The sequence below is a fragment of the Protopterus annectens genome, chromosome 3.part1 (assembly GCF_019279795.1).
Source record: "Protopterus annectens isolate FY-2018-M chromosome 3.part1, PAN1.0, whole genome shotgun sequence".
NCBI lineage: Eukaryota > Metazoa > Chordata > Ceratodontiformes > Protopteridae > Protopterus > Protopterus annectens.
Window position 1 is genome coordinate 1398349060 of NC_056732.1, and position 24971 is coordinate 1398374030.

At 37.1% G+C, this 24971-nt stretch overlaps 1 protein-coding gene across 1 annotated transcript in view; it reads left to right on the plus strand.

The window, feature by feature from the left end:
• The window catches only part of LOC122797790, a 281499-nt gene that overhangs the window by 215738 nt on the left and 40790 nt on the right, over positions 1-24971 (plus strand). Inside the window, exon 4 of the mRNA XM_044066310.1 lies at positions 19847-20200. Coding sequence (XP_043922245.1) covers positions 19847-20200 — 354 coding nt within the window. The remainder of the gene's footprint in view (positions 1-19846; positions 20201-24971) is intronic.

The window sequence follows — 24971 nt, forward strand, 5'->3', positions numbered from 1 at the left end:
TGCTTTATTACATCCTGTTAGAAAAAGTGCTCAGGAAATCTGGGTGATCCAGTCCTTTCAAAGATGAAATCACCTTTAAGTAAATTCAAAAATAAAAAAAAAATCAATGTGACGTGATGGTTTTCCTGCACACGTTTTAGAAAAATGAGAGCAGAACTGGTAATACCTTATACTGAGATTTTCTATATGTCGCATGAGGATTCTACAATAATATAGCAACATGCCAGTATACTAATAACTACAGGTTAGATTCCAGGAAAACTTCTGACCTACAGGACTGACCACAGACTAAGGCAAAAGCATGGAATCTCTGCTGAAGGAGAGCATTTGGGGATATTCAAAAAGTAGCCAGCCCAAGACAACATTGCATCATATCATTAAAGTCATGGCAGATAAATCTGATAACATTGTTGGACTGGATAACCTGAATATAAATAAGAAATGGGTTGTAAATGCTGACTATCTGGATTTCAGACAAGTATTAAAAACAGTATCAAATAAAGAGTTCATGAACAAAATTAGACTTGACTGGAATGGGGCATAGAGTGTTTGCAATGGGTGAAACTTTGGCTAAACAAAAAGACACAAAAGAACATGGAATGGTAGAAAAAAGGGGATATAACCTTGACCAATGGATGAGAAATCAGAAACTCATCCCAGGTCTGGCCCCCATGTCTCTGATAAACAGAGGCAGATAGTAATGCCCAAATTAACATGCTCCTATGAACACATAACCTCTAGAAACTTCCTAACGTACCCCCTTGTAATAAACTCTCATTATACACAGGAATACAGTTGGGTTGGATTGCATGGCTAGGCTTATAAAGGCCTTTGTGGTTGTTAGCCTAATACAGGGGTGTCCAATCTTTTTGGCTCAGGAGTCACACACCATCCGGTTCAGGAGCCACCTACCATAATTGGCATTGTTTGGGGGGCCACATTACCATGTCTAACATGTATCTGTCCATTCCAAACAGTTTGTTATAGGATATACTGAGGGTCAGAAAAAATGCTTTGGTGGACCAGATTGTGGCCCAAGGCCACCTGTTGGACACCTCTGGCCTAGTATATATATTTTTTCTATTTAATTTCTGCAAATCTTTTGGGTTTCTAATACCATGATGGGAATGGCCCACAATCCTAAGTCAAAATATGATTAAAGTTCATGAAATTAGTATTGTTTCAAACTTTGATATCAACCAAAAGTGGCCTTCACAGCACCCGCAGTGTGCCCAGTAATGACTCCTTCTGCAGCTCGTATGGAGTTACATGTTTCGGTAACATATCTAAATACAATTGTCTATTCTTTTTTATAAGACCAGTTGCTCCTACTCTCTGGGTTTCTTTCTTCCACATTGCTCTCACTTTTGCCTGCAAATGCTGATATTTTATGACTTTGTGTTTCTCTGTACACAAGGCACTGTAGGCACTGGGTATAGCAATTTTAGTGATCAATGCTACTTTTGTCTTCTCTTCATCGACTATTATATCTGTTTTTCTCGTATCTATCTTTTGAACTCTTGGTAATGGGTGATCCCATGTGATGTAGACTTCATCATTTTCTGTGATGCTTTGTGGCTCATGTTTCCAGTGATTTTCAGCTACTTCAGTATTGTAATGTTTGAACAAAACCCAGGGCAACAGTCTTGCCACATTATTATGCCTTTCGGTATACAGTCCTTCTGCCATTAGTATGTTACAACTAGCAACAAGGTGTGCAACTATTTCCAGTTCTGTTTTACAAAACCTATATTTGTCTGTTTCTCCCAAATGTTCAATGGACTTTGTAAACCAAAGTGTATATAGTCCACTATCTTGGACCACCAGTATTAACCTTTTCATCCTTTGGTTTGAATTCGCTTCTCCTTAACCATTTTCTTCTTTTGGTTTGAAATCGTCTCTTCTTATCCATTCCTGCATTCAATCCTCATCAACATAAAATTGTTCCAAGAGTTTTCTATACTTGCAACTATATTTATGCATTTTCCAGATTTCTTGCCTTCTCATTTGATCCTTCACCTTATATTCTTTCTTTTGTTTTTTGGCACATTCAGTTGCTGCCTGATTTTTATCTACTTCTGGCTTGATATCCATTATTGGTTGACACCGATATGCTTCTTCTAGAATTAGAAGGGAATTCATCTTAGATTTATTCTCCTCATGTTTCAAAACTTTCACTATGTTTGGGTCTTGTGAGGTCAGCAGATATGTTTGCAGTGCCATGATTGCAGATCTATACATGTAATCAATTTCAAGGTGGCCCATACCTTCTTCGGAATGGGGAATATTTAATATTGGTATGCAGTGATTTTTATAAATCATTTGATGAGCATCCTTCTTGTTTTCCTGTCTAAGCTATCCAACACCTGTTGGGGCCAGTCAGTCACTCCAAAACTGTAAGTTAGGACAGGAAGAGCAAATTGGTTTATAGCTTGAACTTTGTTCCTAGATGTCAACACTTTTCAGGATTAATTTGTCTTCTAAAATCTTCCTTACTGAGTTTTATTCACATTTGTTCATGTTTTATTGTTGATTCTTCATCAATTCCCAAATATTTATACACTCCCTCTTGCTCAGATTCTTTTATATCACATTCTTGTCCCAAACTGATGTTTTCTTGGTGCTGCAGCTTTCCTGCTTTAAATGTTGCTTTTGCATATTTATCAAGACCAAGTGACATTCTTATATTAGCTGAAAAAATGTTGACTACTTGCAGTTGTGCTTTCAGTTCCTCATTTGATGAGCTATACAGTTTTAAATCATCAACAAAAAGAAGATGAGAAATCTTTACACTTTTTTGCTTTCTGGGAGCCAAATGATAGCCATGACCTAATCTGTTAAGCAGACAGCTTAATGGGTTAAGGGCAAGACAAAAAGAGCAATAGTGACAGAGACTTACCCTGGAATATCCCCCTTTGGATGTTTATCCCTGGAAAAATATTTTGTCCTTTATCATGTCTTAACTGCAAAGTGGTTTGCCACTATTTCATGGTTGCTGTGATGTAGTTTATCAGTATAGGGTGTATCTTACACATTTTTAATCACTCTTTTATCCATGAATGCGGGATACTGTCAGATGCTTTTTTGTAGTCTGTCCATGCCATACTTAGATTCTTCCCCTTTGTACAGTTCTCCACTATGACTTTAACAACAGATGGTCCTTTGTTCCATATGACTTGCTATTATTACCCTTTTGCTCTATTGCCATAACTGAGTTTTCTTCTAAAAGACTATAAACTCTGTTGGCATCAATTCCGGTGTATAGTTTATACATTGTCAGAAGGCAAGTTATTGGTCTATAGTTTTTTAGAGTAGCTTGCAGACTCATTCTTAAGTAGGAGAATTGTTTTTCCATATTAGCCAGGCTGGTGTCTGTTCAGTGTGTGCATATAAATGGTTCTTACTCATGGCTAAGATGCAAACATGTTAATACTTTTAGCCAGAAGCTGGGTACTGCATCTGGCCCTGTGGTTTTCCAATAAGATGCTTTTCTTAACTTTGTTTCATTCTCTCTAACTATTCCTGAATATGTAAAATATAAGTATCTAGGAAAGAATTAAGGGGAGGTTGTATTGCCTAAGGATGCATAATTTTCTTACTTCTAATTTAATATTAATTCATAAAAACTTAAGTGTATTCTAAACCAATTGCATAATACCTTAAAAGGTAAAGCTATTACAATTGCCTTGTGTTACTGTTCTCCAAGTATGGATTCTAAGAAGCATTGGGAATTTTTGTCTGAAATGCGCAATATTCTGAATAAATAGAACATTATATTATTAGGACATTTTAATTATTCCTGCATTGACAGGAGTAACTTGACTACTAGTAACTGTTGTGCTAAGGAATTTATACATATTATCTCTTATCATGGAGTTTATTAATTAAATACTGAAGCTACTAATGGGGACAACATAGCTCCACTAGGGTCTTCTGATCACTACTTAGCCATTTTTAATATAACAGTACCATCTAATTCAAAGCGTTACATAACTACTGGCTCATTGATTATCAGTCTTTAATAAAACCAATAAATAAAACTGACTTGAATAAATTTACAACTGAGGTGGGCTCTAGACATGACCTTTCAACAAATATTATATAACAGTGTTGAAAATGCAATAATTCACAAGCCTGTGAAATAAAAGAAAAATTTGGCTTATTGGTGGATCATTAGACTTCATTAATTATACAAGAAAAAAGAATATGGCACATTTATAAGAAGCAGAATAGTTGGCTGATTAAAAAGAACCTAAATAACTGTAATAGACATTTGAAACAACTGATCAGATGTGAAAAAATAAGATACAAAAATATGTTGTCTAAAGATTCGAATAAGAAAATGCTTCATAAATATAGGAGGTGCATTAATAGTAATGTTCAGCTTGTAAGAATATTAGAGTAAAATGGTATTATTATAAAGGAGCCTAAATAAATTGCAAATATACTTGTGTTTTACAAATAATAATATGGATACTATAAGAAGCAATAATTTCAGAATAAAGTTTGATATGAATAATACCACCCCTTGTCCAAAAATAACTCACAATATGTTGAGATCAGCACATAATACAATTAGCAAATATTCCATCTATAATGATTAAAACAAATAATTTTGAACCAATACTGTGCTGTTCCAAAGTAATGGAAGGAATCTACTGGGACCCCAATATATATATAAAAAAGGCAATAAAATGGCTGTACAAAATTAAAGGCCTGTCAGATTGACATCAGTTTTAGGAAAATGCTTTGAGAAATACATTATTGATATTCTTAATAATTATAACAATTCAGCTTTAAAGGACATTCTCCAACATGGTTTTAATACAGGATACTCAGCTCTCACAGATGTAGTCAGATTTTATGATGAAAGAACCAGATATCTAAATTTGGGATTAAGTACAGAAGTGGTCTTCAGGACCTAACTGAAGCTTTGGATTCACTATCACATTCTGTGATTTACAAAACCATGGCAAATAGTATGGATTCCTTTAAGAAACTTCTGGATAAATGAGTTGGTGACTGAGAGTATGATCTTTGTATTCAGGCAGCAGTATTCCTTGACGGCCTTATGGCGAGCACACAATACCCTAATTTATGAACTTAAGAATTTATATGTGAATAATAATACAACAGAGCAGGAGTTGCAAAAAAATGACAGGGATGAAAAAAGTAACATTCATCTTAAAGGACTTATTTATGTAGAATACTGCAATGAATTCCAGTTTGTCTGTATTCCTAATAATTCTTCTTACATCTTTCATTATTATATAATATTGGATTTAGGGTTTTGGGTAACACCAATTATGGCCTTTTGTACAGTAGCGATTAAGGGACACAAGAATATGCAGTCACCTACAGGTACATTATTTGGACATCTTGCACCACGAAGGTTATGGAAAATTCCTCCTTCCTTTCATCCTTTCTCATATTCTCATTATATGTGTAGTTTTCATTTATATGTTTAATTGTTTTGGACATCGTAAATTGCAGGTCAACCATAGGAAGGGATCCAGAAGGAACAGAGTACCTTCATTTTTACATCTAACTTGAGCAGCTGTGGCTTTATAGGAGCCCCCTGACAACTAAATATGTAAGTCCATTTTCTGTGCAGTGGTAAGGAATTGAGGATTTTTCAGATATTCTTCATGATCTTTAATAACTTGGGAAACATAACTAATTTAAAAATTTCCTGTATTTTCTAGGTCAAGAACATAAACGTATCCCATCCACTTAACAGGCTGTCTATAATCTCACCTATTAGCTTGAATGTAATAAACCTAAGTTAGCTATATTTATCCATAAATTATACTTTCAAATACTTAATGAAATTGACATTAGCTGAACAGATTATCACCTCTTTAGCCATCTCATTTAGAATTTAGCCGCATTCATATTATAGTGACTGTATTCTTCTAAAACCTGAAAAACAAAACAGTAGTGAAATGATAATAAGGTCACAGATGTACAAGATTATAAGCATGGTGTATTGAAGGAGTACACCGGTTCAAGAAAAGCAAATTTACACACACATAGACACACACACACACACACACACACATAGACACACACACACACACACACACACACACACACACACACACACACACACACTACATGAGGTGTCTGTGCACGTGTAAAGGAGTCAGTCACTGTTTAGTCCGTGTTTGCTGATACTACCTCAATGACTTCAAACATTTTGGGCCTCTGTTTACATTATATAAAATATAAAGAAGAAACATGATATTTGGTGTCTGATTTGGAAAGAGTAAAATAATTTCAACGAGTGTTGGAATCTTGGCAAGCAGATATAGAAATATATGAGCAGTTTTCAATAATATACTAAATACCTCCTTCTTCAAACTTTTTAACCATAAAAGAATCTGCTTCATTAAGAGATAATCTCCTGGGTGGTTTGTAACAGTAACATGCTGCAGGAAGTTATCTTAGGTGAATTTTGCATAGACTGGAATTTAATCATCATGAAGACATCTCATCAGTCATTAAGCTTATATGACCTCACACAATTATTTGCTACAACAGCATTCACAGTAAAGCTTACTGCAAAAAATTACTTTCACCATGTGTAAGTATCTGTATATGAATCCTTGATGTTTAGTTAAACAATGGGTACTCAGATGGTAGTGTTGTCAAATTATAAATATCGGAGTTAAGTAACATTAAATGGTAAAAGGATATTTTTTTGTTGTTAGTATCTATGTGTTTTCTCTGGTGTCTGCTAGTTTTGTCAAATCCGGATGTACCAGAGTGCAATTTTGCTTGAGTGTTTTTGGCAGGATGGTAGGCAAGTATGTTTTTCTGTCTAATGCTAAAAGTTTTGGATGTACAGAAACTTTCAGCATTAGAGATGGGAGCATATGTGAAAGTATCTACAGATTAGGATTAGAGGAAAGGCTAGAAGAGGACATAGATTTAGTGCAGTGTGTGTCTGATGGTGTTTGTGATATGTTGAGAGTGGGTGCGAGTGTTTTTAGGTTTAGATTAGAGTAAGGGCCAAGGTAGGGGATATATTTAATGACGTACATATGTGGCATCATGTGTGTGTGGTGTGTGTCTGATTGCCTTATGTACTGGTTATATTATGGCAAGCCCCAAAATGGGATGCAGGGAGCCTGCCAGCTTAGAAAAGACTCTCAGTGAAATATTTTCCTTGGATCCTTTTGCTGTATGATGTTTCTGTCAATTGGAATTTGAATAAATGGGTTGGGTTTAGAGGCAAAGACTAGAGTTAGGGCTAGCATGCAGGGGGCAGAGTCCATTGTTGTAGTATCTCAGTATAGTTCCTGTTGTTCAAAGGTAAGTAATTTTAGAATTAGCATACATAATTAGTCCAAGTGTGGGGAGTTCTCCCATGCCTTGAGGTGCAAAAATAATTTAACACTATACCAGAAAATTCCAAAATTCACTGTTTAGGGGCTGGACTCAAAATTAAAATTTCATTTTAGGACACTCACATGTGCACATACACACATTCACACGTGTGCACACATGCACATACACACAAGCACAGTCACTATACAAAGATCATCTTGTTTAAAATAACCTGTTTTATTTAATAACCTTCTCAGCTGACAATTTCACATACTTGAATTAATTAAGTAATCACTAATGTCTGACTGTTTCTCTGATATTTTACTGTCACCATCATTAATAATCCTGGTTTAGGCATCTGGACCCAACCCAACCGGTACTTCATAGCCTTGTCACTTAGATGAGCTTTTTTCAAGTAATGCTGGTTTAGCTGCTTTTAGTATTTTATAGTTCTAGTCCTTTATTTAGCATTGTCCAGTTATTTACATATAGTGTCTAGGAACAGTTTTTAATCTGGGCCATCTTATTTTGATAGAATGTTTAGTTCTACAGCCTGTTAAGAGTTTAGTCAATGTGGAACAAATAGAATTTAGGAACAGCTACCTTGCACACAGTTCAGATGCAAGTTCTGTTTTCTGAATGAAATGGCATAATTTCTGTAATGATGACAGTAATATGTAGCTAATCATAAACAACATTTGAGAAAATAGTTGTGTTATTAAATTATGCACACAATGATTACTTCATTCTTGAGGAATTTTAAGGAGAAATCATTCTCATTAGCTTTCCCAGAATCCGGAGACTTCTCAAACTTCCTATATTTCATCTTCTGAGAAACTATATAATTATCAGATTATGCATTCCTAAAAATAGTTTGTACCACTAGGTTCATAGGTATGTACTATGCTAATGGCCCTGGAGCCTTTAGAAGCCTAGCCCATAGATGTGCCCTGGCATCGTGCCACCCGACATTAGTTCCCAGTGCCTCTATTAAGTAGAGCCACTGGAGTGATCCCCGGGGTGAACTTTCTACTTCCCATTCACTCATCAAGATTTGTCTTGAAGACAACAGCCAGTGAGGTGGGCTATGAACCTGTCCCTCCAGCATGTTCAGTTTATTGTGGCAATTAGGTTGAAGTGATGTCTCTGGAGCATGTGGTGTGGAGGGATTGGGATTTCTTTAGATGTAGCATTTCTAACAGAGCTGGGTCAGACATGGCTTTGTAAGTCAAGCAGAGATAATCTCTTAGTAGATGATATGAGACAGAGAATAGCTGGAGTGTTTTGAGTCTGTCCATGTAGGACATGTGTTTAAGGCCTATGATCCTCTTTGTGAGATACTTTTGTGGCCTTTCCAGCTGTTGCATGTGTCTAGTAAGGTACATGCCAAATGAGGCATTATACTCAATGATTAGCCTAATGAGGGAAGAGTAGAGAGAGATGATGACCTCTTTCTTTCTGGAATCAAAACCCTTGCTAATGGGATGTGCCACATAGAAGGACTTTCTGATCACAATGGCAATGTGGTGGTCGAAGGAGAGGTTGCTGTCAACCTGTATCCGCAGATCTCTTATAATGCCTTCAGTGTTCAGTGGACTCCCATCAGTGTGGTAATTAGTGGGAACTGAGTTTTTTCCAAAGGGGATGATGACGCATTTTTTGGCATTGAGCTTAAGGCCATGGTTTTGACACCAGTCATTGGTCTCGGTGAGGCCTTTCTGTAGGATGTCTACATCACTTGGGGAGTTAATAATGGTTCCTAGCTTGCAGTTGTCTGTGAACTTGGTCAGCCAAAGTCCCTCTGTGTTGGTCTGTACTTCTGAGAAGTAGATGGCAAACAGGAGAGGACCCAGGACCGATCCCTGTGAGACTCCACTTATGACTGGTTGGTAGTCTGACTTGGAGTCCACTACTTTCACACGGTGGGTTGTATCTGTGAGCCAATTTGCAACTCACCTAGTGATATAGGGGTTGATGCCTAGTTTGCTGAGTTTATCAATAATTCCTGAGTGGGGAATGGTATCAAAGGCTTTGACCAGATCAAGGTAGACTGTATGAACTGCCTTCTCCTCATCCGCAGCTCTGGTGACTGACTCAAGGAAGTCAACCAGGTTGAGCAAGCATGATCTACCTTTCACAAAACTAAACTGCATGGGATCTAGAGTTTGGAGATTCCCTATATCCTTGTTAATTAGGTCCATGATGATGCACTCCATAGCCTTACACATCTGACTCATCAGGCTAATGGGGCAATAATTCCCAGGGTCTGCAGTCACCCCCCCTTTATGGAGAGGGGTGATGGGGTGACTGTAGCAGTGCGCCATTTGGTAGGGACAATGCCTGAGGTGAGGCTGTGATTGAACAGGACACACAGATGTGGTGCCAGTTCACTTTGTAGCTCATAAAGAGCACATCCAGGGACACTATCGGGTCCCATGGAAGCTGTATTCTTGGCCTTGGACAATGTAGCTTTAACCTGTGCTGCAGTAATTCTGGGTGCCTGGCATTCCTCTGGTATTGTGATTGGTCCTTTAGGGGAGAGAGAGGGGTAAAGCTGGCACTGAATCTGTTGGCCAGTATGTTGGCAATATCTGTTGGCTCAGTATAGGAGGTCCCATTGTGCAGTAACTCAGAGCAAACATGGGGGTTTTCATGGAGATTTTTGATACAACTATAGAATGCTTTGTGGTTGTTTTTAGTGCCTGCTGCAATTCTGCCTTCATAGCTGGCTTTAGAGGTTTTGATGAGGGATCGCAATTTTTGTTGAGGCTAATAAGGGAGTTTTTCCAGTCTTGGGATTTCATATTTTCCTGCAACAGTTTCTTTCTTCTGTTGTAGAGTTTATTAATGGCAGGGGACCCTCAGATTGGCTTCCTTTTTTTGGAGGAGAGTGTCTTGGTTCTGTAGGGTATGGCTACTTCCATGCATTTATGTACGTGTTTGTACAGTACATTGGTGTATGATTCGGCAGTCATACATCTATTTTCTATTAGCATGGGTGCCGTGATGTTATCCATCTCTGTTTTTAGGAGCCCAAAATCAGTTTTGGAGATTTTTTCATGGTGGTTACCTTTGCAGGGAGTGTGGGTGAGATGTGGATTTCCATGGTGATTAGTTTGTGGTCAGATCTAACCAGGGAGGAATTGAATATTGGTGTAGAACAATGGTTGCCCATGTTAGTAATAACCAGGTCAAGGATGTTGCTTCCTCTAGTGAGGGTAAGAATGAGCTAGTCCAGGGCATTGGAACTGATGGATTCCAGGAAGTGTTGGGCCAGTGTACTGGTGTATGAGTAGTTTTCCCAGTTGATGGATGGGTATTTGAAGTTACCTAGTATGAGAGTATTGGGTTGGACACTAATAGTTTCCAGGGTGCTTAGGAACATGGAGTGAGAGTCTTGGGACATGGTTGGGGATGCATGGAGTTACTAGTAGAATGAGTAAGTTTAATTATATTTTAAATGGAAAAGAAGATTGTCACAGTTCTGTGTAGCTATGTATATTACTGTATTTCATTAAAATGTGAAGTTATGTAATGAGTTTAAGAGTAATGAGTTTCCTTTACTTTGAGTTGTTTAACAGAAACTTCTGCAGAGAATTTGGAGATCTGCATGAGGTTTTGTTCACTGAATGTGGGGAATTAAAAGTGGAGAGATAACAGTAATAATGCGTTCTAAATGCTAGATGACGTTGAACATGGGATACCAAGTATTAATGGGTAGTGGGTGGTATCCCATATGGTTTACCCCTTCCAGTAACTATTGTTAATGCACAACATATATCAAACCAAATGTCTTCATCTGATGAGGTCTGTGTGGTATATGGACAAAAGTGCTCAATCTGTTATTAAACTTATAGCCTGCATGGCATTTTGGTTACCTAAACTGGATAATCAGATTCACAAAATGTGTGCATAATCATTTAACTGCAAGTTGCATAGAGGGGTCTATTTGTGGTCCTGTTGTAAGTGTGATTTGTAGAAGGGTATTTTGCTAATGATATCCTCCCACACAGAATTCAGTAGGTCCTGGAATCTTACATGGAGTTGCCCTAACAGAGGAGTGATAGACTGCATATTATAGCAACAGAACAGAATCAATCTGACACCTTAAGTGCACTCATACCTGTTATGTTTGCCAGCAAGCTATAGAGGTACAATGCAGAATATGAAGTTTGAAAAATAAAATTCTAGGCTATAATATCCTCATTTGATTATCTAGGCATTCTAACCTGGTATGTGGTCAACAGAAGGAGGAAGATATGTTACACTGTTAATAGGATTCCCTCATTTATTCACTGCTGAATGGCAGTCTGTTTCAAAACAGACTCCAGTGTCTCATTAGATGCAGATTATATTTGGCTACATTCCTGTACTGGGGGGTGTGCTGGACAGAATACAGAAGGAGGTTGGATGCCAGCCAGAATGGACTACTTGAGTGCATGATGCAAGTTCACATACAATGTGCACATACAGTACCACCACCTTGACTAATACATTTACCCATAATAGTGGCCAGTAATGCATGCTGCACCCTGTATAAATGTACAGCTAAGGGTGTATTACTGACATATCTGTCAGGGCACTGGGAGATGGTAGTGCAATAGAATCCTCAGTCTTCCACAGTCATGGCCAGAACTTTCTAGCTGACTGGCACTGACTGCAGAGAATCACTCATTTACATACACGTGAATGAAAAGATCCGGCCTGTTAGCTGACACTGGTGGGAGGTTACCATCATTATGTCACAAGTGGACAGTGTGTACTTGTTACACAGTGATCATATGTACTGTACTTTGTTGCAGAATGCAGCAGCTGAATATGTGTACATAGATTTTGCAAATGTTTTACTTTCCATGCTAATACTATTGCTTAGCCATATTATGCCGAGCAGCACACTGACAATGCAGTCATATGTACAGCTGTGATTCAGTCCCTGGTTCATCCCATGTGGTCTGTATGTGTTCCATAAGCCTTTACTCCAAATTTTCTGGCAATGTGTATCACACATAATACAGCTTTACCTCATTTAAATACTCTACACCAGGACTGTTTGAGTTACATTGTGGGGTATCTGCTCATACTGTGCATTTTGGGAATTCTGTAGGGTTCTGGTATGTGTACTTGCATGCATACCAGCCCTGCATATTTGCATGCCAAATTTGTGAGTACTGCTCAGCAAATTTAATTTTCTACCATTACACTAACTAAAACAAGAACCTAACCAAAAACACTTAACAAATACTAACTTAATCCTCACAATATTACTACTTTTATATTATTATTATTATTATTATTATTATTATTATAAAAGTGATATCATACGAACAGTAGAAAACCATTCAGAAGACAGCCCATTCATTACATTCTACAGAAATTATATACATTTGGGACAGTAACAGCTCTAAAACACCCAGCTCTGCAAAGGCAGATGGTATGAATCATACTTGCTGAGAACTGCTTTAAGTAGTTCATAGAGTTTGCATTTAACCCCACTGAAGTGTGAGCATAGAGTTAGTATATATATGCTGGAGAGCTTGCCCACTAGTTAGAAAATCGTTTAAGTGCATCACTGAAAGTGCTTTTTGTTTTCCATTATTGACACTTGCAGAAAGTGCTTTTGATTACTCAAAATGAATTCATAAACCTTATGAGGAAAATCAGCTATACAAATAATGTAATTACCACATTGCCCCGGAATGAGTGGAAAACAGTAATCCACAATGAGAACAGAGATGAAGAAACAAACAAATGGAATATATGGGTGTATGAGTAGTGAGATATATAAAAATGTGAGTGCTGTAGGTTTATGGAACTTGTTTCAAAACTCATGGTTTTGACTGTCATCAATAATCTTGTTCACATTTTCTCCTAATTCTGCATCATGCCCACAAACACACAGTACAGGTGTGTGTGTGTGTGTGTGTGTGTGTGTGTGTGTGTGTGTGTGTGTGTGTGTGTGTGTGTGTGTGTGTGTGTGTGTGTGTGTGTGTGTGTGTGTGTGTGTGTGTGTGTGTGTGTGTGTGTGTGTGCGTGAGTGTGTGTGTTAGGGTTACCACCTGTCCCACTTTGCGAGGGGCAGTCCCTCTTTGGGAAGTTGTGTCCTGCAAAAAAATTGTAAAAATGGCAAATGTCCTGAGATTTTAGGACAAAATTGTTTCCTATATTTTATGTAATTGTTGCATAAAACAGTTATTTTGTATCTGAAACACCTAAATGATATAAGAAACAGGATAAGCAACTAAAATTATACAAGAATTAGCTTTTATTTAGGCAAAAAAGTGAAGTTCTGTCCTTTGTTCTCGCCGTGGGTATGTTTTGGCCTGCAAAGTCTGATGTTTGTACCAGAAATGTCCCACTTTGGGCATTTGAAAAGGTGGCAACCCTAGTGTGTGTGTGTGTGTGTGTGTGTGTGTGTATGCATGCAAGTGTTTTTGTGTGCATGTATGTGTGTGCTCATGTGTGTGTGTGTGTGTGTGTGTGTGTGTGTGTGTGTGTGTGTGTGTGTGTGTGTGTGTGTGTGTGCGTGTGTAAAACAAATCTCCAAGAGTGAGTGTGTCAGCTACTTGGTCAGGGACATGAAGCACTGGTTGGACAGAGAGAGGGTTGGAGGACTTGGCTTGGGACCCTGGCTAAGGACACAACTCTATAGCTGTGCCAATGGGGAATCTTACTGGGGCTCTGGAAAAAGAGGGCGAAATCAGCCCTGGAATAACTCCAGTCTCTATGTGCTCTTAAGGGAAATTGCACTTGATGCAAAGAGCTAAATCTGAAAATACTGTGTGTGTACCTGTTATCTTCCCTGAGAATGTCCCCCGCAGGTGCCAGTGTTGAGGATTGAGGCTCCTTGATTACTGGTCCAGTGCTGGGTTGTCATTTGACTGAGACCAAATTACCTAAACTTCATTTGACCTAAATTGGGGTGGGGTGTGTAGCCCCCCACCTAGTTTGATTATATATTCTGTGGATTGATTTTAGATTGTTCAGTAAAACTGCTGCATCCCCCCACACCCCCTCTAACTATATATTCTAACTCCAGGATCACACTACAGTGGGGAACAGGGCATCTATCTTTTAATTTTCTTACAGTGCTCTACAGACTGCCAGTGCTCATTGTCAGTGAAATGAGTTTTAGGTCAAATGAAATTTAGGTAATTTGGTCTCAGTCAAATGAATTTCGATCATATGAAATTTAGGTCATATGAAGTAGACCCATATATATATATATATATATATATATGTACATATATATATATGTGTGTGTGTGTGTGTGTGTGTGCGTGTGTGTGTGTGTTTGTGTGTGTGTGTAGCCAAGGTGTAAACATTTAAAAGATAATATTTTTTTTTATTTTATGCCAAAATTGCCCAACATTCTTAATGGGTTACTTTTCAAAATGCATGGCAAATGTTTTGTTAAATGGTGTTTTTTTGTGGATTGAGTTTGGGGTGACTTCATTAGTGAGGGGAGTAGCATTCTATCTATGCCACTGAGTGCACACATATACACACTACATTAAGGTGTTATTATCTAAGGTGCTGATGACTGAGTGCAAGAGATCTGTTTAGGTTGACATTTCCAAGAAAAATGGAGTTCTTATGCAGGCTCATCACAGAATAAATCTGAGCCTTGTAGAGACGTACAGGAAGAGCTGTACACTGCAGTTATAGTGAAACTGAGATGACTTGCTATTATGATTTTAGAATTTATACAGTTCAAGAACTATCATTTGCACAGACAGAGATGGTGGTTTTAAGGACTTTAAAATGCCCAGATATAAGAATGATAGCTCCTTTTCCAATTGTTTTTCTTGTCTGACAGCTCTAAAATAGCAAAAAGCTGCTCTGTTATTACTGGAGGAATGAAGCTTTAATCACGATTCTAAACATGACTAATTTGCAGACCATGTGTATTAGTCTAGCCTTCAAATTTTGTAGATTTATTTTTGTTGCTGTCTAGGTAACCTTAGACAAGTTTTGTATCATTGTATTCATTAATTTTGCTAGAGAGTAATGAACTAGGATTAGAAAATATTAAGTAAAACACTGATATGTTTTAGCAATATGCAAATAAACATTTTACCCCTTTATTTTCAAGGCAAGAATAAAGTTGCATTTATTTCAGTATACTATTAGAGACACAGTTATTATTGATAACCAAAGGGTACCTAGATGAGTGGATGGGGCACCTTAAATTCTTACCAGGCATAGTGCCCACAACCCTCCGGGACATTGGCAGTCATTACTAAATACAGTGTTGGGTATTGACTAGAGTATCTATGGTATTACATTAGGATGAAATGGCTAGGCTTGAAATAACCTACTGTCAATAGCCTAGTAACCTCCTATGAGCCTATGATCCTATGACCAATGAAATGTGGAGGCTGTGCTAGAACTACTATGGGAATGTCTGGCAGATCAAGAATGCTCAAGAAAAGTTACTTTTGGGGTATTCATAAGAAGTTAGTTTTGGGGTGCACATCAGAAGTTAGTTTTGGAATATACTCAATGTTGCTAGCGGCTGACAAGGTATAGAGATAATAAGAAGCAGAAGTAGGTAGCATGGCAATTGATATGTAATGAGAATTTAGGGAACTAGAAATGGGATGCCTACAGCGGGAGTACAAATGAAAAAGAAATGAAGTAACTGGGCTTAGAAATAAAAATACAACTGTCCAAACAGGTGGGATTTATTTGGATTTTGTCTGTGGCCAAAAATAATCCATCTTGGAGAATAATAAAATAAATTTAAATTCTTCTGCTGTAAAATTTATGGTAAGGGATAGGCTCATGGTGGGGGCTAGTAAATAGGACTGGCGTAAGAGGACTTTTATTCAGCTTAGCTCAGGATGTGGAGGAGGACTCAGATGCAAAGACTGATCTGTGTTGTGGACTGTTGAGGTGAGTCTGATGAATGATGTCAGAAAGCAAAGTTGGAGGCTGAAAAGGTACATGTATATTACTAGTCCTTATCCTGCATTTCAAAAATTCCTTCTTGAAATAACTCGTATAACAGCTAATCAGATGACCTCTAATGTGAACAGACAAAAACTTCTCCAAAGCCAAGAACACAGCATCTATGGGACCTGACAATATCCCAGGCTGCATTCTACATGAACTACAGAATGAACTGGCACCCTTCCTAAGTACCATGTTCAATCATAGCCTCACCTCAGGCTTTGTACCCACTGAATGGCGCACCGTGACAGTTATCCCACTCCACAAAGGGGGAGCCACGACGGACCCCGGGAACTACCGCCCCATTAGCCTGACGAGCCTGGTCTGCAAGGCCATGGAATGTATCATCATGGAACTCATAAACAAAGACATTGGTAATCTCCAAACTCTGGACCCTACTCAGTTTGGATTTGTAAAAGGCAGATCATGTCTCCTAAACCTGATTGACTTCTTTGAAGCAGTCACCAAAGCCATAGATGATGGTAAAATGGTTCATACAGCTTATCTAGATCTTGCCAAGGCTTTCGACACCATCCCCCATTCTGGAATTATAGATAAGCTCACTAAACTAGGTATAAATTCCTATGTCACAAGATGGGTTGCCAACTGGCTCACGGACAGAACCCATACTGTGAAAGTAGCGGACTCCAAATCCGACATCAGACCAGTGACAAGTGGAGTACCACGGGGTTCAGTCATGGGTCCTCTCCTGTTTGGTATCTACTTCTCTGAAGTGCAGGCCAACACAGAAGGTCTTTGGCTAACAAAGTTTGCAGATGACTGCAAACTAGGAGCCATAATCGAAACTCCTAACGATGTGGACAAACTACAAAAGGGCCTCACTGAGACAGATACCTGGTGTCAAAGCCATGGCCTGAAGCTCAATGCCAAAACGTGTATTGTCATCCCCTTTGGTAAAAACTCTGTACCCATGAACTACCACATAGCTGGTAGTCTACTTAATGCCGAAAATGTGATGAGACCTTGGGACACAGGTGGACAGTAGTCTCTCCTTTGATAATCAAATCGCCACAGTGGTCAGGAAATCCTTCTACGTGGCTCATCTCATCACAAAAGGATTCTCATCCAGAAAAAAAGAGGTAATTGTTCCCCTCTACTCATCACTCATTAGACCCATTATACAGTACAATGCCCCTTTTGGTATGTACCTCACAAGACATCTACAACAACTGGAAAGACCACAGAAATACCTCATAAAGAGGATTACTGGCCTCAAACAGATGCCCTATGCAGACCATCTCAAAAAACTACAGCTTTACTCCATTGCATATCGCCTACTCAGGGGCGATCTCTGCCTAACATACAAAGCTATGTCAAACCCAGAGCTGTTGGACATGCTCCACTTAAAGAAATCCCAATCCCTCCGAGCTACACACTCTAGGGACCTTAACCTTGTCACCACAATAAACAGAACATGCTGGAGGGATAGATTCCTGTCCCAGAGACTTTCCATACTCTGGAACAGACTACCTATCTATGTCAAACAGAGCTCCTCATTAGCAATCTTCAAGAAAAATCTTGATGATTGGATGGGAAATGGGAAATTCACCCCGGGGATCACTTCTGTGGATCTGCTCGACAGGGGCATAGGAAAATAATTTTCTTGGGTGGCGAAAGCCAGGGTACATTTTTTGGCTAGGGCCGATAGCCTAGTACCTACCTATGAACCTATGAACCTATGAACAAATGACACAGCACAGTCTTCTTAAGAAGGGTCTCAAAGATTTTTCTATTCCCCCATGGGTTATACGCAAAAGTTTTTTTCAAACTATATTATATATACATATAAATTATAGTTTGTTTCCACAGATTAGCATTTGGAACAATTACTGCTACACACTTGTTACTTGGTTATATTGAGTTTTTTTATGAATGAATATTTATTTATTTGTTTGTTTGTTTGTTCGTCATGTGTTTAGACTGGGATGCTTTTCAGTTCTTACCTATCAGGATAGTTACATTGCTGTTGCTTTAAAAGTGATGGATCTCAAGATCTGAAGTTTGATGAAATATATATAAAGCATTGACAAAGCCACAGGGTGGCAAGTCTGCTGTCCTGTTCCCTGAATGCTAGTAAAATAACACTTCTGCTGTTGGCTTTAATGTTTGGCTTATAAGATTTCTCTTTATAAACAGACAGATAAACATGCATACTTGTCTGTAAAAAGGCAGTTTTTGCTTTGAGTATATTAACTTTTTAAGATGAAAAATGTTGAGCTTTTTGCCCAGTAACAAAAAAAAATCTACAATATACTCATAAATATCATAATATATTCAACCAACAATTTACTGCTCAAACCCATAAACTACATTGTGTTGTTTTAAACCAGGAATTTCTCCAGTTACATACACACATTTTCTCTTGTTAGTATAAATACCTGTCAAGTCCTCCACCTGTAGTAGCATTAGGCATTTAGGCATAATGAGTCTAATCTGGTCAAAAATAGGAAACTAATAAATAATCATACTTCAATGCATTTCTTCATTCTTTCATTCACTCCTTTGTCCTGTTTAGACATGTGAACTAGAGGCAACCACGCCCACACACACACACACACACACACACACACACACACACACACACACACACACACACACACACAAAATTTTGAGGTCTGCCAGTTCACCTTTGAGAATATTTTGGGATGTGGGAAGAAAATTAAGACCCTGGTGAAAATTTACACTGACACAGGGATGACATGCAAACTGTACCAAGAAAGCACCACAACTTGGAAATGAAATGGGGATTTATGCCCTGTGAGACTACAGTAGCAACTGTTGCTTCATTCTGCCACCTTCAATACATTTCTGAATTCCATTATTCTTTTTGAGTCTACAGGAAGGCGGCGGGTGCATCTGCGACACTCTAAAGATTAAAAATGCACCCTGACATTACTGAGCCATCCACATTTAACTCCAGATTATGTTCATTGTTTCTGTGGATCTTTTTCTGTAAACATTGACACCCTCCAAGAATCTGTTGATTCTACCGAAACAATTTAAAAGGTTTCTATTCAACCATAATCCTGTACATTTCAGTTCACATCAATCGACTGTAACCAGAGATGTCTTTACTATAAGCAAGATAGAATTAAATTAACACTTAAACAAAAGATAATAAGTAGAATGCAGTATGTAGCTCTGAAACACCTATGGTAATGGTGCCATACTTGGTTAGGTTACAATACATGTAGGGTAAATGTTCTACAGATTTGGGCAGTGGTATCATAAAGCCCCTTACCACATAAGAACCTCTGTTACTAGTGATCATCAGGAGCTCTGAACTATCTGTTTTACTGAGTAATGTCAAAGTGTGCATGGTAAATCTCTTTTATCTTCAAATGTACAAAACATTCTTGTTTATCCTCGACCATGTTTGGTTTTCTTTTAGACATACATAAAGTTACAGCCACAGTAAGAATGCTTATTACTTGAAATGATCCTTCTGTTATGTAATTGTCTCGATACAGGAAACTGCTGTTTTAATGAAGTGAGCTGTATCTTATAACATTCCTTACGTGTGTATTCTACTGTTGTACAGGACGCCCAAGATTAGTTGATACTTCAGTAGAACCACAAGTTCTTATCGTAGATAAGACTGCAGTTATCAACTGCATCATAGCCTCACCGGACCGGAAGGTTTCCTTTCACTGGGAAAAGGATGGAACAGAGATCACAGATGGAATTTCCAGCTATTCATGCATGCCATTTGACTGGAAGTTACGGAGGGTACAGAATAAGCAGTTCCATACCACTGAAAGTGACAAAGTATTGTACAGAATAGAATTAATTTTCACACCCAGAGATGCAGATGTTCAGCTTGAGTATAAGTTCATTGTTAAACACCACGACCTGGGGTGTTGTGTGGAGGAGACCTTCAGGCTTCTGGCACAGAGTAAGTATGACTGATATAATAAACAGCAAAAAATTGCAGATTAAAGTGCTGTCTAAATGTAAATGATACTAATCCACCTAGCAATGTTTGTTTCTATCATTACATTTCTGCAATGCCTAGTAAATGTGCTGGCACATGCAATCTGTTGCATGCAACACTTCAACAAGTATGCAAATATCCATCTCCACTATGTAACACAGTACAGTACCCATATAATAATGATTTTTATCTCATGCTTATTAATTTTCTAGTGGCAGTATCATTTGAACTGGAGAAGGTGAAGTTTCACATCCTTTTCTTTGTTGTGGTCCACCCTACCCTCGCCGCCAAGCCCTTTCATTGTTTATTCATGCTTTCAAATAGCCATATCTGTATAACCAGTTGGCAGTGAAAATCAGGCAAGTGACACTGAGATTTTTTTTTGTGCCCTACCTATGGTTCTGTCCCACACCTGGTATGCAATAATGTAAAAGCCAGCAATACAGTATTTTAACAATAATCCACAACTGGGCGTGGGTAAGGCAGAATTTACTGACAGTTGGTGTGGTTTGTTCATGGCAGCAAAGCCTAAGTAATTAAACAAAGCCAGCTATGGGTAAATCCTGCATTACCCTCACCCAGGAGTGGATTGTTATTATTATTATTATTATTTAAGGAAAACAAATCTTGCCTTTTCTAAATAAAGTCATTGTACAAATGGACTTTTGTGGTCTTCCACTTGCTTCTGGTAGTATGGGGCATCCAATATATGTGCTGTGTGCTCTGATATGGATGTAAATGGCCGTATAGTACAGTGATGTATCTGCCATTTTTTTAATTTCATTTGCTTCTGTGCAGAATCTGTATGGTCCCTTTATGATACCTGTCTGTCTAAAATTCTGCAAAGATGTTTGTTATACTTTTGGTGCCTTTTACATAAAGCTATGATTGCCTGGCTAATCATTGAGCAATGGAGTTACAAAGTAATGGTAGACAGTTCCTATATTATGAGGTATGCCATGGAGCTGCTTGTGCTGACATTACTGTATTATTATTATTATTATTATTATTACTATTGTTTGTTTTTTATGTATTGTATTATTCTGCTCCACACATCAGTTTAATAGTGTGAAAGTTCTTTTTTCATTTTTTATAGCATAATTATTTTTCTTACTGGGGAAGACTCACTTGAATTTTACATTAAGCATGCTAATTAGTCTGTCCAATCAGTGCACACATTTTTGAATATTACATTATTTTAATGAATGGTATATGTTTCTGCTTGTCTGCTTGAGTTTTAGACAAATCCAAAGATAAATAGGAAAGGCAGAATCAGGCATAGCTTCCAAATATTAGTCTAATCCAACTGAAAAAAAAAACACTCAAACACTGCATTTGTTTAGTTAAATATTTTCTTATGTATTTGTAACAAGACCTTGTTATAAATACAGAAGAAGGTGCTTAATTAAACAATTGTGATGTCCAAGTCTGATTTATTTATATTCATTCTTTGCTGACTGGGTCAGTCCCACTTGGCTAGTAATCTGTTTTCAGAGGAGACCCAAGGCAGTAATTATATTACTAGGGGAAATTTACCAGGGCATCAGGGAACTTTCCCTAGTCTTTTTGCATAGGGGGAGACATTTCAGTGTTATGCGTCTGTCTTCCTGTTTCTGATGCAGGAACATAGGTGGCCTGAAGATACAGGAGGAATGATGGCAAATGCAAACCAGTCTGAGGATGTTTCAAAGAGTATGGAGTTGGTAGAATCACTACCTGAAATGGAAGTTAGTGAATAGAAATTGGAGAAAGCATTTAAATTGGAGGGGGAGTAGGTGATGGAGCAGAATGCTTCATCAGATGAGAAGGAGATTGATTTGGAGGATGTATTCCACAAGAAGCTGTTTGACAGAGAAATGGAGAGTCAGAAGGAATGTATTATTACAACCCTCCAGTTCAGAGGTTTGTGGGATGACTATTTGGAGCAGATGATTAACCTAAGTGAACTAGAGAATAATGTAGCAGTATCATGGAGTGAAATAATGGAAAGGATAGAAGAAGTTGGAGAAGAAAGAGAGCCAGGAGGGAAGACGTATGTGCAAATTGTGACAGAAGGAGAAGGCAGAAAGGAAGAAGTGAAGGAGGTAAAGAGAAGATACATGATATGAATAAGGAGTAAGAAAGAAAATGGACTAGACAGGTATAAAGTCTGGGACTTGTTAATAGCACCATTAGGTGTTACTGCAAAGGGGGTAAGAGCTTTCATGCTAGTCAATAAAGAATTTTTTTGTGACATTATTTGATAAAGGCCAGTTTACGTAAATTTTCTTAGAAAAGTATGAACAAAAAAAAAGAACTTGTATCCTTGGTCAGAGTATGTCATACAATCTTTTTTTAGACAAACTAAAAAAGAATAATATGGTTCAATTCAAAACAAAAGTCGATATAGAATTAAAAATGCATTTATTGACTGTATGTAAAGATGTTACGGATACAACAAATATTTATGATGAAAGAGGACTATGGACTGGGGGATGGGAATGTCTGATCATCTTAAAATGGAAAATAATAATGTAATCCATATACCAAGTGTTATAAATGTGAATGGCAATAGAGGTTTTGTAAAATACAGGGGAGATTATGACTGAAATCAGTTATTTTTGGTATCAGATAGCTTAAAGATTATACAACAAGGAATACAAAAGACTTTTTTTTCTGATTATTTAGCTATATGGATAAGAATATATAACAATAGGTAAAGGAATTAAAAGAGTAAATGAGAAACACATTGTGCAAGATGATAAAAAAGCAATAAATATGTTATGAAGGAATCATATAGGTATGAGAAAATTTTATGAAAATTGGATTATCTGCTTGATTAACTTTAAAGAAAAATATAAAACATGTTTTATAGAATGTACAGAGGATAAAAGAAAAAAGGAAAAGAAGATATTTAAAAAATTGTGTTAAGAAGTATTTAGTGACTTATTAAAGAAAGAGAGAACCTTTTATGAGAAAGAAAGGGAAATATATGGAAAGAATCAAGTGAAGATTAATAAGTTGTTATATAAACCAAAATATTGCTTACAAGGAAATTAGGAAGAAGTAGCATGGTATTTAACTAAATTAGTTAAAGAAGGGAAAAAATAATAAGGGAGTTAAAAATAAGACAAATAAGTGAGAACACAGGAAGGTATATGTGAAATAATTAGAGTATGTAGCACAATTTGTTAAAAAAGAAATGAGAAAGGAAAATACGAAATAAGCAGGCTAAATAAGGAAGATAGTGAATACTTGGGAAAAATATAAGTATTAAAGAATTAAGTGAAGTATTGAAAGATATAAATTTGAATACAGCAACAGGATTAAATGGCATTGAATATCATATGTATAATGAAATGGAGAACTGGCAAAAGAATATATTTATAGCAGTGTTGAATGAATGGTTAAAAGTGAGAATACATTATATGAGATATGTACAGGGCTCATAAAGTTTATATGGAAAAAAGTAGAAAAAGATGATATAAAGAATTGGAGACCTATAACTTTAAATAAACAGATTATAAGATATTCATGAGAATTATAACTGAAAGATTAACAGATAAGGTTGATAAGTTACATGAGCAAACTGCAAGTGGTAGGAAAGGAAAAGTAACTCTAGATTTTTATGGATTATCAAGGATGTGGAAGATGACCTTGCTAATAAAAAAAAGTTGACACAAAGATCATGATAGGAGATCTAAGTAAAGCATATGATAGAATTTAGCATAATCATTATGGTACATTTTGAATGTGTATAATATAAGTAAAAGAATAATACATGTAATTAGATTAGTATATAATAGGAATTATGTTAAAATTAATGTTAATGGATGGATAAGTGAGGACTTGAAAATATAATATGGAATAAGACATGGCTGTCTGGCTAGTAGTAGCATTTTTTTGGTTATGAATGTAATAGTGAATAAGATTAATAAAATAAATACTGCAGGATATAAAATATTAAGTGAATTATAATTGCCTATAATGTATGTTTATGCAGGTGATATTGTATTAATCACCAGTGATAAAGAATGGATGGAAAAAGCAATTAAAGAATTGAGTATTTCATTAAAATAAATTAGTTTATGTATCAGTAAAGAAAAAAGTAAGTGATTTGGGTTTATAGGAAGTGTAAGAGACATAGACATTAATGAGCAATCCATAGATATTTTAGGAGTAACATTTGGAGAAAATGTTTATAAGAATGAACAGTGGGAAAATTATTTAAAGATATAAAGGACATCCCTACTTTTTGGAAGACATTTAGATTTTCCTATAGAAAGAAAGCATATGATATTAGGAAAGATTTTATATATGACAAACATTTATATGATTCCAACAAAATATGAAAAGAAATTGATGGCTATATTATTTTCTTTTATGTGGGGGTCCAGGCTGAATCTAGTTAAGAGAGGGAGCTTGTATATAAAAGAAGAACAAGGGGGATTGGGATTAATAAACCCGATTGTTCATTCATTGTAACTGAATATATATAGAGCAATGAAATGTTATAGTAAAGAAGAAACACGTGGCAGATATTATTTTAAAATATAAATATTAGGCTTTTTGGAAAGTAAAAATGACATTTCTTTTTTCCCATAGCCATCTTCAATACCCCTGGGTGATGTACAATTCTGATCAGGATTCAGATTCTGAGACCTGAGAGATACTCCCAGAACTGTGCTGTCTCTTCACCTTGGTCATGCCAGTGAATCCCAAGCCATATCTGGCCTCTGAAAATCCACAGCTC